Source organism: Euphorbia lathyris, chromosome 9, assembly GCF_963576675.1.
Source record: "Euphorbia lathyris chromosome 9, ddEupLath1.1, whole genome shotgun sequence".
NCBI classification, from domain to species: domain Eukaryota; kingdom Viridiplantae; phylum Streptophyta; class Magnoliopsida; order Malpighiales; family Euphorbiaceae; genus Euphorbia; species Euphorbia lathyris.
The window spans coordinates 33025939-33040134 of record NC_088918.1 but is presented as its reverse complement, the minus strand read 5'-3'; the positions used below and the strand labels follow the sequence as shown (position 1 = coordinate 33040134).

General features: G+C 37.2%; 1 protein-coding gene across 1 annotated transcript; it reads right to left on the bottom strand.

Annotated features, from left to right (window-relative positions):
- Positions 1–1202: 1202 nt before the first annotated feature.
- Positions 1203–4732, bottom strand: LOC136205142 (adenylyl-sulfate kinase 3). The gene is made up of 7 exons (XM_065995635.1): positions 4554–4732; positions 3831–3997; positions 3548–3697; positions 2636–2754; positions 2465–2549; positions 1723–1769; positions 1203–1595 (listed from the first exon to the last, which is right to left on the bottom strand). The coding sequence occupies exons 2-7, from the start codon at positions 3952–3954 to the stop codon at positions 1494–1496; spliced, it is 627 nt and encodes a 208-aa protein (XP_065851707.1). The 5' UTR covers positions 3955–3997; positions 4554–4732; the 3' UTR covers positions 1203–1493.
- Positions 4733–14196: the final 9464 nt, after the last annotated feature.

Sequence of the window (14196 nt, the reverse complement as noted above, 5' to 3'; positions counted from 1 at the left end):
TGGGAAGAGACTCAACTTAATGTGGTTAAAGTTAGGGTAGTTGGTCAGCTCCCCATATCGGATTGTAAATTTTGCTACACACTCTAAGGTTGACAAACCATCTTCCCATAAAAATAAAGTGAAGTCAGGGACTTTGTATCTCCTTGGATAAGGGTTCTCCATAATAGTAGCATAAAGATATGGTTTATGGAACTCAAGATAGAGGCCAAGCATATATAGTTCTTGAACAACTTCTTTGACTGTCTGCATAGTAATTTGAGGCATCTACTGAGGGATGATGGTTTGTTAGTGAATATGGGTGTTAAGAAGCCGAATCAATATCGATCTTGGGTAGGTTTGGTATTGACACATTAATTTTTTGAGTCGAGCCCTCTTTGCACAAAGAGCTTGTCGACCACTTCTTCATATCGTTCCGTGAATAATCACACTGACATCGTTACCCCCTCCCCCGAACGGTCGCCTATCCAGTTATTCCGTGAACGTTAGTTCAAACCAATCCCTAGCAACGCGCTCCGCGATCAACCGCTCCGACATATTTATGCGATAGCCAATCACGGACGACAATGACAACTCAAATTAAATGGTCCGGGCACGGCTACGCCTCTTTCAAAAAAGGAGGGAGGACTACTTGATGAGGAATATGAGTCAAGCCCACTTAACTTAACCAAACTACCCTATAGGTAGCCGGCTGAGCATGTTCAAACCCATAGAGCAGTCCATACCCGGTCCAAATACTCTGATCCCCACATCTCCATTACGTTGTATAATATAAGTAGTATAATTTGAACTTTGTTTATACTTAGAGTTGTATCAAAGATATAATTCATATTTCTTTATCTTATAGATAATAATTATGTCTCTTACATGCTGCAGTCCTTTGAGACTGTTTCTTGAACCTTAACTATCAACTCAATCTTTTATTTCAATTAATTTCTTAACATGATATCAGAACCTATTAGACCAAATGATCAAACATTCGAATCCTAGCGTGAGGCAGCGTGATTATTACCTTAAGCTTTTTGTTCAATCTGTTCCTTAACAATAATCATTAAAATCTTGATTGATTCAAGAGTTTATAACTTTTAACAAGATTAGGGATCATTATACACAAATTACTTTAAATAAATTGAGTTGGCAATAGGTAACATGAGTGCAATCAACAACAATAATGGATAAATGCCTTCTTCGCAATGCATCAAAGAAACAGATCAAATAGAAATAGTATACCGCTTTACTTGAAAATAATGTCATCAGAATCCTCTCAAACATACATTTTATATCTATTTGTACGAGTCAATATATCTAAGGTGAGAAAATTGTTTAGATGGTGACTGCTCAGAATGAACACAAAGAACAAGTCCCAATGATTGATCACCAAACTTTCTAAAAACAAAAACACAGCAGCCAAATCTACATATGGAGCTGGGATACTGTTGAAGTTGAACAAGGTATGGCAAGTTGATTAAGTTGATGACACAACAGAATCAGTGGAGTCAATTATCTTGCAGAAATCCTTTGTTCTCCAAGTAAGATACTACTTGCCCAGCCATGGCAACTGGTGTGGGGCAAACTCCATCTTTCTCCTCTATTTCTATCTGCACCAAATAAACAATTATACTTCACTATGTAGAAATTATATCAATAGGTGTATTAAGTTTATATGCAATTCCTTTTAAGGCAATTACGATGTTGCATTAGAGCAACAGTCAAACAAATACAGACCTCGCAGTTCAAAGGTGGTTCATAAGGATCATCTATTCCGGTGAAACCTGCAACCCAACATTATCACATTATATAAGGAAAAATGAACAGAAAGTTTACATGTTTGTATAGCCATCTAGAACCAAGAATCTCCATAAATGGAAGGATATACTATTAGCTTAGAGACGCCACTTCTATTTATGGTTCTAAATATTTTTTCTTGTTCAGTTTTGTGATCATCAAATGTGAGATAATATGGATCAGGTCTGAAATATCAAAATCTCAGCACTGCAACATGCAAATGACCATAGCCAAATAATCAAGCAATAATATCAATGACACAAATTGCACAGAATTTCATGATCACTGTACAAATTTTGGATTGTTGTTATTGCAGTTAAAATATTTGTTTTGCAGACCTGATTTTATCATGCTCAAAGTATATTGAAAAATCTTTGGTTTATTGTTATTGCATTCTAGAATGTAGTTTTCATAGAAGGTGTTTTTCGGAGAATCGTACTCATTTCTCTAGTAAAAGATCTGAAGAACCTACATCCATCAGGAAACCTGGTTGGAAAATCTCATGTTTAGGATGGGGAATATGTGGACTGGAAATAAGTGCAACTACTTGTGACTTTACTCATATGCTCTTTATAATAGTTACCATGCATGCATTCAAATTGGTGTGCGACTGAGAGGATAAATAAACAGAATCCCACTTCAATGAAAGAATACGTATCAGTATAATGTTTCACGACCAAACCTTTAATCTTTCCAGCACGTGCGAGCTTGTAAAGCCCTTTGCAATCTCTTGACTCGCACAATGATAGAGGCATGTTCATGAAAACCTACACAGATACAGGCAAATTGACATTCCATATTTAAGAAGCAATTACTTGTCACACAGACAACCACCATCATAATGAAATTTTACCTCAATGAACTTTTCATCCTGCAACATAGCACGACAAGCATCCCGGTCTTTTCTGTATGGTGATATCAGACTGGCAATGCATATCAAACCCGCATCAGCAAAGAGTTTTGCTACTTCCCCTGAATGGAACAAAACATGTAATTAGTGATAAATGAAGCAGAAATGCATCACAAAAAATCCATAATGCAGCTACAATATGCTGCACTAAACTTGAGATTGATTAATGTTAAGGTTTTAATTTCTAAATCAGAAGCTTTTATGCCTTTTGATTGCCCTTTTCTCTACAATTGACACAATGGTCCACTGTCAAGATATTGATACTTAGAGCAGAATTTCATGTGACCCTATTCTTCTCATTACTTAAAACAAAAGTTAATTTTGTTTGCTGACAACTTGCTCGCATCTGTAATGCTTGAGCAGTTGGAAAACATGCAAATTCTTTGATTAATACATCCCGTGTTTCAATTCCTTCTAATGATATTTGTAACCCCTTCCACTTCTGCAACACTGTAATTGAAAATCTGAAACACTGAACTAAGGGTTGGTCACTATAATTCAAAATCTGATACCCAATTGTATGACCAACCATTGGTAGCTTCCGAACTGACCCATACAGAGTCATTAGCACTTAGATAGTTACATATGCTAAAGAAAATGCACAAATAAAATACTGGACTCCCATAACCATGACATTAATCAGATTAACTTTTTAGATAATTTGTTAAACTCTAAGACCTTCACAAGCTTTTGTCAACCAAGTAGGTCATACAACTTCCACTATATCCAAACCACGTTTGATGTCATTGTGAATGCCTGTCCTTTACCTAGAAAAAGATTAAGAATGTATTGCAAAGTTTTTCCCAGCCGCTTATTCCTACACAAAATGTGATATTACAACAAAATCATACTTACCAATCCTTCGTATATTTTCTGTTCGATCTTCAGCAGTGAAACCCAAACCTTTGTTCAGTCCATGCCGAACATTATCTCCATCAAGAACATAGGACAGCTTTCCCCTAGTATGAAGCTCTCTGCTCAGGGAGAACGCTAGCGTGCTTTTCCCTAAGATAATAAATATAAGGAATACATATTAGGACAATGCAGCCTCCCCAAGAGCCAAGTAAAGCAGCAAGAGTTTAATGCTTGAATGGTCCAAATGTATCAAAGAACAGTAAAAGTTGTGGACAAGATAGACCTGAACCACTGAGGCCTGTTATCCACACAACGCATCCCTTCTGATTTAGCAGCTTCTGCCTCTCTGAATTCCCAACTGGGCAGTCATGCCAAAATATGTTGGCAGAGTTTGCCAAAGAGGACATATTCTAATCTTCAATTCACTTTCTCCAACTGTGAAACCAAGAACTATCCAACACAGAGAAATGTAAACAGTATCATTTTTTTTAACAATTAAGGATAATAACCAAATAGTAGACAATATAAACTATAAAGCAATATACAAAGTATGTTAATCATGTCAATATCTGAAACTTTGTCATGGAAAAACTTTAAAATTCTATATAAATTGGAGATTGTTGGTTTGGTCTCTCTCCGGGTATATGACATTTCTAGTTTGTCCATTGATAGATTTCCTTCTCCCACTTATCCACATATCATGTTAACAGTAAGAATTCAAATGGAGAAAAAGAAAAATTTCTCGTATGAATCAAAATGCTCTTCAAGGAGAAGCAAATCCGAATAAGAATATACATTTTAATCTACAATTATGCGATCAAAGATCACCAAGCATTGCAATACAAAGCATCCTTTACTGTTTCACGGCATTCAACACAAATCATGAAATGAACATCAAAAGACAACAATGAAGGTCCTCCAAAAACTAAAAGGACGAACTCATCCAGATAAAGGGGGAAAACCCCCACAAAATAAACAAATAACAAGGGGAGATTGTTGAGAATACCGATGCAATTCGATTGAGAAAGAAAGTAAAAAGGTCGATCCGTCTGTGTAAAGTTGAATGTTGAAGATGGTTATGAGAGAGAGAGGAGGAGGAGTGAATAAGGCGCAGTCATAGGAAATGTTGAGCTACAATTAAGGCTGGCTCACTTCTTTCTTACACCTCTCTCTCTTTGTTTGTTTCCATTCGCCAGTCTAAATAGGATCTAAAAGTCATAATTTATGTATTTTTAAATTCCTATTCTCATATTCTTTCACTAAATTAATGAAATAAATTAGACAAGATTTGATTTTCAGATTTTTTTAATAATTTTCTGTTATTCTGATTCTTTTCTATTAAAATGTCTTAGACTTTTTTTTCTTAATGTAAGGATTTCATAAAGTAGTCAAATTTATTTCTTGGATAAGGTAATCAAACATTCTTAAGGTTTTTGTAAAGCCAATTTAATTTTAATATCATTTACATTTTCCACATTACAAATTGACAAACGTTATATCATATGATTGACTACGATATAATACTAGTTTACAGTTTCTTTCTATAGCATTGGCTTGGCCATAACAGCTTCTTGCTTACCTCCATTGAGCCCTTTCCTTACTTCCGAGAAGTTAGTAATTAGGTTTCGAATAGGTTCATGGGAAAGAATGCAAGAAAGGAGTGTGTGATACAACAAGTAATTTTAAGGAGTTGCGGCAAAGCTTTTTTTTTTATCAACGCGAGCGAACTATGCTTAGCCGCTTCGTAAAATCACACCGATCTACGAGAAAAGTTGTATACTCTATACGATTAGGTTGGAATAAATGTTCTTTCGCTCCTTTATTCGCTTCGCTGCATGCCAAAACGGGAGCTGAATTCGAACCTGCAACTCTGGGGTAACTGCCCTAGTATCGAGTTTGGTTAGTTAATTAATTGTATCATTTCACAAATATTACGACTGAAATGGTAGTGTTTTATATATGGAGACTAATTGATTCTGTCAAAAAACTCTGACGTTATTTTGGTAGTTATTCTTTTACTTTTCACATATCAAACAATAGTTTTTTTTTCTCCTAAATTAATAGGATAAAGTGTCAAATAACCTCAAGATTTTTGAGAAATTTCTGATTTAGTTTTAACGTACAAAACAATAACATTTTAGTCACAATGTTTGTCAAATGATGTAATTAAAGTTTTCACTAACAGAAATTGGCACATCAAATGTTGGTGTCGTTAGCCTTTAAACCTAGGCGCCACAACTCGATCCATGTTGCATAACACAATCCAAAATATGAGCACATACAAAACATACAATTTCTTTAATTTCAAAAACCTTCCTTTAAAACACGATTTCCACCTATACTCTAAAATCTCAAATCACACTCACACTCACACTCTATGTGAAGAGGTTAACAGTACAATCATCTGATGTCAGTTTTTTTAGTGAGATTTTGATTGCGCTATTTGATAAACATTGTGACTGGAATGAAATTGTTTCGTATATATGGATTAAATTAGCTTTCTTACATATACCTTGAGAACAGGGGTAGGCTATGTTTACTTTGTTTTTGACAAAGTAAGCCTTACTTTGTTTTTACCACCATTGGATGAACTTACTTTGTTAAAGTCCACCATCATCCAATGGTGAAAAAAACAAAGTAAACTTTATTCTGTCAAAAACAAAGTAACCATAGAAGGCACCCTTGAGAACATATTAATACCTTATCCCAAATTAATATGTTCCTTTAATATTTTGACCCGTTACATAATATAAAAAATATACAAATTAATTATTTTATAGTCTTCCTAATATATCCTTTGCATACCAAAATAAATTGATTTTTTAAGAAAAACTAATTTAAATATTTTTTTTGTGAGATAGAGGGCGGAAGCCTAAAAGGAGAAAGAGGAGAAATAAGCTACACAATCCGGCTCAAAGCAACTCCTATTTGATCATCAAACAGGGTGTTCCAAAGGCATGTAGGAGGTGCATCAAACTCATGATTACCCAAAGGTATAGTCCCTGCGAAGTTTGCCAACCATTCAACAACACGATTCCCCTCTTTATAGGTGTGGACAAAAGACAAGACCCAATCTCTATCACGTAATTTTTTACACTTTCCAATAAGCTAATAACAGAGATGGTGAATAGGGACTACACTCAGCATAAAGCTTAAGACAACCTGAGAATCCAACTCCACTATGATACGATAAAACCCTTTGCTCCATGCAACTTGCAAGCCAAAATACAGCCCCCAAAGCTTGGCAACAGTCATAGTACATATACCAATATTCACTAAAAAGCTTGTAATCCATCGCCCTCTCTCATCCCGGATCAAGCCCCATGCACATACTCTGCCAGGGTTCCCTTTACACGCTCCATCTGAGTTTAACTTTAACCCACCCCGAATCCAGCATCTTCCAACTAACCCATATAACTTGCTTCGAGGCGAGAGAATTAGTATGTGGATTGTTAAAGGCATTGTGACACTCCATAAACTTCTCTAGAAGGAACAACACTTTATCCCTACCAAATCAAATATCATTGAATACGAAGTCATTCTGCCATTTCCATACCCACCACAACGTAATGGCAAAACAAAGAGTCCAATCAAAACTATTATACCTGAAGCCAGCATGAAGGTTACTGTCGATCCAAAGTTCCTAGTTCATGGTAAAGAAAGGCTACTGGAAAATCTGAGGGATAATCTGACACCACACTTCCACTGCATTTTGATAGTCACGGAGAACATGAGAGATTGATTCAACCCATCCACATACGACACATGTTGCAGAATTGCTCAAATGACGTGCAACCTTTAATTCGTTACAAAGGATCCGGTTATGATTTGCTAACCATAGAAAAAACCGAATTCGTTCAGGCACTTTGAGTTTCCAAATGGTGGACCAAATCTTCTGGGAAGCACCAAGTTGTTCGGATAAGAGCAACTCATATCCTAATGCAACTGTATATGAACCTGAGGCAAATTTCATCCAAAAAACTGAATCTGATTCATCACTGTCTGGAAATAGGACATATGCTGCCATGCAGAAAATGCATTCTTGAGGCAGTAGCGAAGCCAACTCATTCCATTTCCAACCATCCTTCGAGTTTTAGTAGTCCACAACTGAGCTTTAAATATTCATGTCGGGTGAATGTGAGGTCATATATCAGTGAAAAGGATCCTCCCCACACTAGTGGTCCAACCAGAACTTGGTTCGCTGCCCATTAGTAACCAAGTTACTTAGTCCTTGATGCAACACACAGCTCCCTTTCACTATACATTTCCAGGTCGAAGAGTTGTCATTCAAATAGTGCTAAATGTCCAAGCCTTGTCGCTCTCTCCCATATTTCTCTTTGAGAACCCAAACCTAAAGAGTTTCTGGTTCCACCAGTATCCGCCAGCCAAGTTTGGCTAAAAACGCCTCATTCATCTCCTTAATTCGTATGACACCAAGCCCGCCACGTTTTTTTGGTGAACAAACCTTATTCCAATTGACATAGTGTATTCTCCTTGCGGTTTCTTGTGGAGCCCCACTACCGAGATCACTCATCTCAAACTTTTGTTTCATTGATTGTTTGAACTCTTGACACAACACATCATCATTCCCAATATAAATCAAATCATCAACATAGAGACTTAGCATAATAAGTTTTTCTCCAATCCTTTTAACAAATAAGGTGTGATCATATCTGATTTTCTCGAAGCCTTCCCTTTTGAAATAACCTTCAATCCAACTGAACCATGCTGAGCCTATTTGAGTTTGTATAGAGCTTTGTTAAGCCGATAGACTTTGTTTTCATCACCCTTCTTAACAAATCCTTCTGGATGATCCACGTACACAACTTCCTTCAATTCTCCATATAAGAAGGCACTTTTCATATCTAATTGATACATGTTCCACCCTTTTTGCGCAGCTACAGCCAACAAAGTTCTAATCATATCCCATCGAGGTACAGGTGCAAAAACCTCATCATAATCAACTCCTTCCTTTTGAGCATATCCCTTCACAACTAGCCTTGCCTTGTATTTATCAACCTTCCCATCCTTATTTAACTTGGTCTTGAAGACCCATTTAACCCATGTTTTCTTTGCTTCTGCCGGTAGAGCTATAAGCTCCCAAGTTTTATTTTTTTCGATAGCTTATAATTCACATTTCTTTGCCTCCATCCATTTTTCTTCATTGGCAACTTCCACAAAGCTTATAAGATCATCGTGAGAAATAAAAAAAATGACATAGCTGTCTCAAGCTCTCCTTCTAAAAAAGCTTCCCTGCTTTCACAATCATACATCCAGGTTGGTTCTCTTCTGTTTCTTTTTGGTAGCGAATCTGGTTCAGATGAGTTTCCAGATTCAGTTACTTCTGATGTAGTTTTTTCATCAATGGCAGATTCTTCATCACCCTCTTCTTCTTTATGTTTTACCTATGCTACTGTCCCTTTTTCACCCCAATCTAGAATGTCAAATATGGACTCTGTTTCATCTGCATTCCAGTCCCATTTTTTCCCTCTTCAAATATGACATCCCGGCTAATGATTATCTTCTTTAAGATAGGATCATATAGTCTGTAAGCCTTTGATTCCTTTGTCACTCTAAGTAGAATGCATTTATGACTTCTGTCATCGAGTTTTATTCTTCGCTCTTCAGGAATATGTACATGACCAATGCAACCGAACGCCCTGAAATAACCAACACTAGGTTTAATCCCACTCCAACATCCTTCTAGCACCATATCCTTCACGACATTTGTGAATCTTCTGTTTAGTACGTGAGACGTCCATTTGGCAGCCTCAGATCAAAACTTCTTTGACATCCCCTTTTTTGAGAGCAAACATCAGACTATGTTCATTATGGTATGATTTCTTCTTTCGACTACTCTGTTTTGTTGTGGAGTGTAGGCAGAAATCATTTGCCTTTTAATCCCATGTTCCTCACAAAATTGGTTAAGAGAATTTGAAGTAAATTCTCCTCTCATGTTTGTTCTCAAGCAACATATGTATTTTTCCACTTCTTTCTCAACAAGGCTTTTGAAAATTTTAAACATATCAAGAGTCTCATTCTTTTATGAGAGAAAGTATATCCAAATTTTGCAAGTGAAATCATCAACAAGAACAAGTATGTACCTTTTGCCACTGTGAGAAACAAGAGATATACAAATCTGCATGAACTAATTGGAGTTTCTCTAATGCTCTCCATTGACTTTTCTTTGATATGACCTCCTGATGTTGCTTTCCAACATTGCATACTTCACATACCTTGGCTGCCCCTTTTAATTGAGGTAACCCTTTCACAATTTTCTTGCATTGCATGATTCTAATTGCTTTATTATTCAGGTGCCCATAAGACTTGTGCTAAAGACTTGTTGTTTCCCCTTCTTCTACCTTTAGGCATTTACTTGAGAGAGCTTTCACAATTGCACACATTATGAACATCCGATTTGTAGTCATCCCACTGTTTACAATCAAACCTCTTTGAGGATGGTAGATTTTGAAAGTTCATGCAATCAAAATGGCCACACCCTTCTCTTGTAACTGCCCAATACTTAACATGTTGTTGGTTAACTCTGGGATAAAGAACACATAAGATATTGTTTGATTTATGTCATCGACCTCAAATCCGATGTTTCTTTTGTTGAAACACCTTTCCACAAGATTTTGATTTGACAAAATCATCCATGATTAAGAGGCAATTAAATTTAAATGCTTTGATTTAATTGTACTAATGTGTTTGTTCAATATTGAGTGCAAAAATATATATAAAGTTAGACAGGACAAAAGTCAGCATAAGCCAAGCTGAGTGGAACGGAACTCAGCATGAAAGAATAGAAGCTGAGTGGAGTAGAACTCAGTATCAGAAGTCTCCTTCAAAGTTGCCAGAACGAAGCTGACTAAATTAGAAGACTCCTTAAGAATTGTATGAACAGAACGGAGCTGACTAAGAAGGAACTCAGCATGGAAGTTGAACATTCGAAGATAACGAATGAAGCTGAGTGACAGTCAGGATAGCATGAAGGATCCGTTCACTAAAGGACAAAGTCTGCCAATCTTCTGCACCAATAATTGAAGTCTCGAGAATACACAGAAGACTGATTCCAAGAAACATGGGTCAATGGATTATTGGTAAAAGACAACTGCCATAAAAAGACAAGTCTGTAGGAAGAAGACAAGGCTGACACCTGAAGAAAACAAATGACAGGATTGGCCTGCAAAACTGAAGCTGACCAGAAGCTGTCTACTAAAAGAGCCGTTTTGGAATCAATGGACACACCAAATTCAAACGGTCTAATCTCCAGAATTCATCTATAAAATGGACAAGGATTTCACTTGGACATTTGCCGAATTACAAAGAAGAAAAATCCAAGAGAGAAATCTTCAAAGCACTCAAATACAAAGATCTTACACCAAATCTTCTATTCTTTGTGTAAATGCTAGATTGATTGTTGTATAATCATCTAAAGTGTTCTTCTGTTGAAAAAGAACAAGTTTATCAATTGTAATATTGAGAGTGTATGCTGAGTGTTTGGTTGTAAGCATTCAGTGGTAGAAAAATCTAAGTGCTGGGTTGTAGTACTTAGTAGGAGCTGAGTAGACGAATAGAGGATGTACTCTTGCATACTCACTGCCTTGTAAAGGGTTTGTGCTCTACCTTGAAAGAGCTCAGTATTGGATTGAAAATCCCAGGAGGAACTGGGGACTGGACGTAGGCAGAAAGGCCGAACCAGGATAAGTCGTGCGGAGTAACTTCTAAACTCTTTCTCTCAATATATATATATATATATATATGTGTGTGTGTGTGTGTGCATGTGTTGCTTGTGATATTTACTCAACATATAAATTGTTAAAACTGAAACTGAGTAAATCTGAGTGCTGAGTTGGAAGCTGACCTCTCAAGAGTCAATTCCCAACTCTCAAGTCAAGCAGTCTTAGTCAGCATAGTACTAAAACTGTCTGACTAATCAATCAGCCGTGCTGACCAACACGCTGAGTTAACAAACTCTTAAAATAACATTAAGTCAGCATAATTAAAAGCGAAAAAGTTACATTAGTTCCTATCCCCCCCCTTGGAACTAATTACTAGGGACCAACAAGTGGTATCAGAGCTAAAAGCTCACTACTCAAAGATCTAACAATCTTGAGCTGATCCCGATAAATGGCTGAAAACAGCACTCGTTTCCTTCCAGGGAACCAAACAACACAGATACTCCCTGAGGGATTATCAATTAGTCGGCCTCCCCTATTCTTTGGATCTAATTATACATTCTGGAAGAATAGGATGAAGAACTTTATTCAAGCCACAAACATGAGTGCATGGCTTGCAATAGTTCAAGGTCCACATATACCTTACAAAACTGTTGATAATGAGAAAGTTGTCAAGAGTGAAACTGAGTGGACAGAAGATGACTTCAGAAAATTGCAAAATAATGCTTCGGCTATCAATATGCTTCACTGTGCTCTAGATGCTGCAGAATACAATAAGATTTCAGGCTGTGAGTCAGCACAGGAGATCTGGAAGAAGCTGGAAGTGACTTATGAAGGCACAAGCAAGGTCAAGGAGTCCAAAGTAAACTAGCACATGCGATTGTATGAACTGTTTGAGATGACTGACAATGAGGACATCTCAGTAATGAATGTCAGGTTTACCAACATAATAAATGAGCTCAAAAGACTCGGGAAGAACTTCACTAAAGAAGAACAAGTGAAGAAAATCTTACGAAGTCTTCCCAAAAGCTGGCAAGCTAAGAAGACAGCTGTAAAGGAAGCTCAAGACCTGACCACATACAAATATGATGAGCTGATCGGTTCCTTGCTGACCCATGAAATTTCTATGAAAAACTTTGAAGCTAAAGAAAAATCTGAGGATAAGAAACAGAAATCACTAGTGATGAAAGCTGACTCCACAGAAGCTGAGTCAACTGATGATGAGGAAATGACCATGTTTACTAGAAAAATGAAAAAGTTGTTCAGAAGAAATGAAAGAAATAGTAAGCGGCCATACAAGAGAGGAGACAGATATAAAGCTGAGTCCGGTGACACCAGATACAAAAAGGACAGCTCCAAGCCTGTCACATGTTATGAGTGCCATCAAACTGGGCATATTAAGTCAAGCTGTCCTAATCTGAAGAAAGATAAGAATGGAAGCAAAAAGGCAATGGTGGCCACGTGGAGTGACAGTGATCAGTTAACATCATCTGAAGCTGAGCAAAATGAAACAGCCAACATATGTTTCATGGCAGATGATGGAGCTGACCAATCTCAATTTGAGCAAACTGACCTCTCTAGAGATTCTGAGCAGGAGGAAAACAACAATGAGGTAACATCCTTACTTTTGCTTAGAAACGAAATGGTAAATGCCCTGAGTGACTTATATACACTAACTAAGAAGTGTAACAAAAAGATTAAGGCACTCAGCAGGCGCTGCGACGAGATTGAGGAGGTCAAACTGAGTGATTTTCAATATCTCCTCCAAGACAACTCAACATTGCATAGCAACATAGAAGTTATGCACAAGTTTGTCTTGGAAGTCCAATCAGATTCAAAGAAACTGAAAAAGGACGTCACCACCTTACAAAACCAAATAAAAGGTTCAACTAAGAATAAACCCCATGTTGAGTACTCAGGTACTGGTCAGCATAAACAGTTTACTCAATGTAGCTGTTGTGGGAAGAAAGGACACACAAAAGCTGTGTGCTGGCATAACAGACAGACTGTCCAATGTGACTTCTGTGGTAAGAAAGGTCATACTACCAAGGTATGCTGGCATGCTCAGCACAACAATGCTGACCACACTCAACATCACCCTCAAAGGGTAACTCAGTGTGGCTTTTGTGGTAAAAGTGGCCATACTACAAAAGTATGCCGTCACAAACTAAAATATGACTCTGCATCTGTTTATACTAACAAGAAAGGACCCAAAAGGAATTGGGTACCTAAAGATGAATAGTTTAAAATGCAGGTCAGCTTGACATGCGTGGAGAAGTCAAAACTTTGGTACATAGACAGCGCATGCTCAAGACACATGACAGGTGATGAAACTTAGTTCATCACACTAGAGCTTAAACGAGGAGGTAGTGTAAGCTTTGGAGACAACAAGAAGGGTAAGATAGTTGGCTCAGGAACTATCGGAGGTAACCCCAGAATTGAGTCAGTCTCCTTAGTTAAGGGTCTCAAATATAATCTTCTAAGTGTAGCTCAGCTTTGCAAGAGTGGAAGAAAGGTTATATTTGATGATACTCAATGTCAAATACTCGAGGGAAAAACGAACGATTTGATTTTAACAGCCCCTCGTGTAGAAAATGTTTATATGTTGAGTTTAGAAAAACAATTTTCAAATAATATATGCTTAGTATCTAAAGAGGACAACTCCTGGCTATGGCATAGGAGACTTGGGTATGTCAGCATGGACCTCCTTGCCAAACTAGCTAGAAAGCAATTAGTTGAGGGATTACCCAAATTAAAGTATGAAAAAGATCAACTTTGTAATGCTTGTCAGCAAGGTAAACAAACCAAAAAGTCTTTTTATAGCAAAAATGTTGTCTCAACCAAAAGACCATTGGAATTACTACATTTGGATCTTTTCGGACCTATCCAGCCACTCAGCACGGGAGGTAAGAAATTTTCCTTAGTTATTGTAGATGATTTCTCTAGGTATACTTGGATCATCTTGCTGAG

Excerpts from the sequence above, each read along its gene's own strand:
- LOC136205142 (XM_065995635.1), bottom strand. The coding sequence starts at position 3,954 with ATGTCCTCTTTGGCAAACTCTGCCAACATATTTTGGCATGACTGCCCA. Across the intron at positions 2,755-3,547 it reads AGAAAATATACGAAGGATTG|GGGAAGTAGCAAAACTCTTT; the intron begins GTAAGTATGATT and ends TGTTCCATTCAG. Across the intron at positions 1,770-2,464 it reads ACGTGCTGGAAAGATTAAAG|GTTTCACCGGAATAGATGAT; the intron begins GTTTGGTCGTGA and ends GTTGGGTTGCAG.